The sequence below is a fragment of the Corvus brachyrhynchos genome, unplaced genomic scaffold, assembly GCF_000691975.1.
Source record: "Corvus brachyrhynchos isolate BGI_N302 unplaced genomic scaffold, ASM69197v1 scaffold101, whole genome shotgun sequence".
NCBI classification, from domain to species: Eukaryota; Metazoa; Chordata; class Aves; order Passeriformes; family Corvidae; genus Corvus; species Corvus brachyrhynchos.
The window spans coordinates 5,123,243-5,127,586 of record NW_008237239.1 but is presented as its reverse complement, the minus strand read 5'-3'; the positions used below and the strand labels follow the sequence as shown (position 1 = coordinate 5,127,586).

General features: G+C 38.4%; 1 protein-coding gene across 1 annotated transcript in view; it reads left to right on the top strand.

Annotated features, from left to right (window-relative positions):
• The first annotated feature begins 1,175 nt into the window (after positions 1 to 1,175).
• GPSM2 (G-protein signaling modulator 2) overlaps positions 1,176 to 4,344 on the top strand; it is an 18,086-nt gene continuing 14,917 nt past the window's right edge. Inside the window, exon 1 of the mRNA XM_017729736.1 lies at positions 1,176 to 1,531. Coding sequence (XP_017585225.1) covers positions 1,470 to 1,531 — 62 coding nt within the window. The 5' untranslated portion in view covers positions 1,176 to 1,469. The remainder of the gene's footprint in view (positions 1,532 to 4,344) is intronic.

Genomic DNA, 4,344 nt, shown 5'->3' with positions numbered 1-4,344 from the left:
CTTAGGGCCATCTGCCTGTATGAGTTACCTGATGTGAGGTTGGACAAACTTCCACAGAGTGAATACCTGGAACACGGCCTGCCCAGTGTGTGGGTTGCAGTGGTATTGTAACCTGTGGGTGTCATACTTCATAATTGCAAAAATACACCCACACCCACTTGTTGATGCCAAATAATTGTAGTGATGAGCATGGAAGGGCAAAATAGTTGTTTAATTGGAAGAATGCGGATAGTCTGTCTGAGGGCTGCTGTCAAGGTAGAGGATGATAAGAAGCATGAATCTTCACAGCTGGGACTTGATAAAACTAATGAGAGGAAAAGGCATGGCCTATATCGACAATTAAATATAGAGGTTTACATATTCTTCTTGTGACAGCTCTGAATCTGAGCTCTGTTCCTGTCATTTTGACAGCTCTGCAGTCTCTTGATGAAATATGCATTTGTGAATTACACAACTCTGTGTTTACTTGCAAAAGATGGTAATAGTACTGAGGCATAAATATGTCACTATCTCTACTAAAAATATGTTTAAAAGTGGGTAAACTTTTGATTACAGGGTTTCTTTTCTGTTAATCTTTTCCCAGCCAGCCCTAAACATGTCTAATATTTCCATGCTGGCTTCTGCAATTTCTTTGAATCATAGTTTGGAGCTCACATCGGAGTGCTGCAGAGTTTTTGAATAAGAAGCCAGTGTTACACTCCTCACCCTCCAAATTCCCATACCTCCCCCCTTTTCTTTTGGGAGCAGGGAGGAGAAAAGTGAATATGGATCTTAAACCCTTGCTGGCTGCTGTGCTTGCAGTATTCCAGGTGGGACAATCTCCAGATGGGATTGTGCCAACCATTTCTCACTTCTGGCCTTCAGCTGATGATCAGTGTTTCAGCAGCAGTGTTTACATGTAAAGCACTTTGGGATCTGTTCTATATTATGCCTTTCATCCTTTAAGGTTTTTGCCTGTTACTTCATGAGGCCAAAGAGTACTAACAAGGGTAAATACTTCAAAGTCTCCAAGAGAAGAGAGTGTTGGTTTTTGTTAAACCTCTTCAGCTTTCTTGCTTGCATACAGGAATTGCCATGTCTGTGTAGAAGGCTTTGGCTCTGCCTTCAAGTTCTTGATTGACATTTCCTGCTTGGTAGGAGCAGTGTTACGCTTTTACATCAGCTGCAAATGCTGATGCGTTATTAACTGACTATGAGACTTCAAGGCAAGCATCTTGTGTTCCCTTTGCAGAAATGCGGCTGAATGGAGCTTAAAGGGCCACAGATGAAAGAACATGAACATTTCTGAGATGTCTGGCAGTGACCTCCTTACCTCAGTAACAAAGAAGAGTTTTTCTACAGGAGCTTAGGATATCTTTACTCCAGCTTCTTAATATACTAACTGGAATGGTGCTCTGACAACAATTCTCCATAAAAGTACTTACCCTACTACAGAACAGTATTACTTTCTCTACTGATAATGTAACTCAATGGCGGAAAATAATGTTTTGATAAGCATGCCTGAAGATCGTTCCTTTCACGTACGGTACAGGTAAGACTCTGGTAATTTTGCTGTAAATTAATAAGTGCTATTAATAATAGAAAGCTAAACAAGTTTCAACAAATAGTTTGGTATCTCTGCTAGTAGTGTTATTGAAACTGAAAATTAAACCTATTTTTTTCTTGATTTTTGAATGATGAAAATTCACTTTTGCTATGTAGCAGATTATATTAGTATGATTACATGATTGTGTAGTATTGGAACTTGCATGGTAGCGGAATAGTACATTATTGTCTGTATTTCTTTGTACTTGGGGTAGAATTGTATGATGCCTGCAGGGTAATACTTGCTCCCTCTTTTAGCTGTTGGGCTGCCTATGCAAATTGCTGAGTTTTGTCTGCTAAAGTTCTCTGTACTTGTCCCATTATTGTTTCGATGAATGATGAGGTGTTTTCCTTGCTTAAGATAAAGAGGTTTGATTGGTAGATGAAAACTGCCTTGGTGCCTTGGACTCAAAAATACTGTTCTTGCAAGTGAAGAGGATATGGGATTTCCCTTCCGAGAGCTTTTAGCATTTTTCTTCTGAATCCCCTTTACAGACATGGGACAACGTGTTAGCATTGCAGACTCGCTCTAATGGAGCTGAACTACAGAAGCATTGTGTAGTGCATGGTGTTTGGAAGGGCAAATCTTGCAGCTCATTCAATAGGAAGGGACACTGGAAGACTGAAATGATTGTTTAAAAATAAATAAAAAATGTGGTTCTTGTGTGCTCCCCCCACCCCTACCCTGGCCATCCTTTCTTTGGACACCTTTTCATCACTAGCTAACAGCAATAAGGCACTACCTATATTTGTAAGACAGCACATGCTATGGTTTAAAATTAATCCTTTCAACATTCTGACAATGTTAGATTGCTGTTGGATTGGTCTTCTCTTCCATTTCATAGAAGAGAAGTACTTTGCTTCATGTCATACAAATCCAGTGTCCTGGCTAGCAGTGCAACCCGCTGGAGAAGCTTTTTCATGCTCTGTAAGGAGAAAAATTAGCAAATAAGCTGTGATTTACTGTTTTCTTTCTTTATATTGCTAAAATCTTCATCCTGTGGCTTTGACCCTAAGTGTGTAAGCATGATAGTTCTGTGCTGAGTATTTCCTGAAGGGACCTGCTTCCCAGCATTCCTCTACCACCATGCTGGTGCTGATGCTCTCGGTCCTCCCCAGACAATTACAGAAGGTCCTTGCTCACTCTTTAATAAAAGCAGGAGCTGTTCAGGGTACTATTATAGAAGTAAATGGGTGAAAAATGTGTCATGGCCAATTGTCTAGTTTAAACTGACAAGCTAAAAAAACCTTTAAAAAAATTGGCAAGCAGAGTCAGGGTACAATGTATTACTGCTTTATGCTGTATTTCAGTACAGGTTTGAATGAGAGCGATTAAAAATATCAACAATAACAATATTCATGACCTTATTAAACTTTCCTGCAAGAGCTGTAATCTGATTAACATTTTAAAAGCATGGTGGCAAAATACTTTTAATTTAAAAAAATATTAAACTTTTCTAAGACTTAGAGAAACTGCAGAGTAATTCAGTATATTGAACTGAAATTTTATGATGATTTTGATAGCTATAATTTGGAAATACTTTATTTGGTTGGAGTTTAAAATTTAGTGCAGGAAAAAAAAGGTCATAAATTACTGGGGAGGGAGTTACCAGTTTTAAAAAAAAATTGACTTGCAGGTATTATCCCAGGCTTGTTTGGCTCTGACTACTCATTCCTTCCTTCTGGCATTCCATTAGAACTGATTTTAAAGAAGTTGGAGCCCACTCCTAAGGAAAGGCTTTACTGTGTGTCTGCTCCTGACTCATTTCTTTAACCCCACAGCAGTTGATCAGTATCACTTTAGCAGCTATAAAAATTTTTATGCTGGTGGAAGGAGACTATTTTTTCTTCTTTCATTGTTTAGTGACTGAAAACAAAATGCTAATATTACTTGATCTGTATGAATAAATGATCTGTAATGTGAATATTTGTAGAACTTGCTTCTTTTGGCCTGCTAAATTCATACAACAAAATTTATAACTGCTTTTATATTGACTGGAGCAAAAGAACCCAGAATTCAGGTGTGTGGTTTCTTTTGGTCTGATTTGTTTGTTTCTAACCTCACCATCAAGCATAGTTTGACGGAACCAGTGCTGCAGTGGAGTTGTGGTGGAGCTGTTTGCAGTGGTCACTGTGGAGGCTTCTCTTCTGCTCATGTGGAGAAGCCAAGAGTAAGAACAGGAGTCAGGAATGTGAGCTTTATTACAGGATGCTGTGGCATTAGTAATGCTGTGCATCTGAACTAAAGAGATGTAATTACAATAACAACGTAAATTGTTTTGACTCTAGGTGTGTTATTTGTATCGTGTTTCATGGCAAATTGATGACAGCTGTGTTCCCTCAAAAGCAAAATGTCCTCTTAGTTGGAATTGAACTGAGTAAAACTAAATTGTGTTCAGAGATCGTAGTAATCAATGTGTCTTATTGCCTTCATTCTTACCAGTTTTCTTGTCCTTATTGTAAGATGAGAACAGCTGAAGGGAGGGAGGCAAAAACAAGGATGTGATATACTTAGGATTTATATTCTTAGAAATAATAAAGATTTAAAATAGAGAAAAGAAGAAAAGAAAAAAAACCGGGGAGCTGTGCAAGAGTAAAAGCTTCAAGGGACAGATAAGGATGAGGTAGTTTTACAAATGAGAAATTATTCAGGAGATGCCAGCCTTTCAGAGAACAGGTCCAGGCATCTATAAACAGCATAAGAAAATGAAGCCCTGTGTGAGCATTTCCAAGTAATATCTGAGAACGTTATCCTGTTCA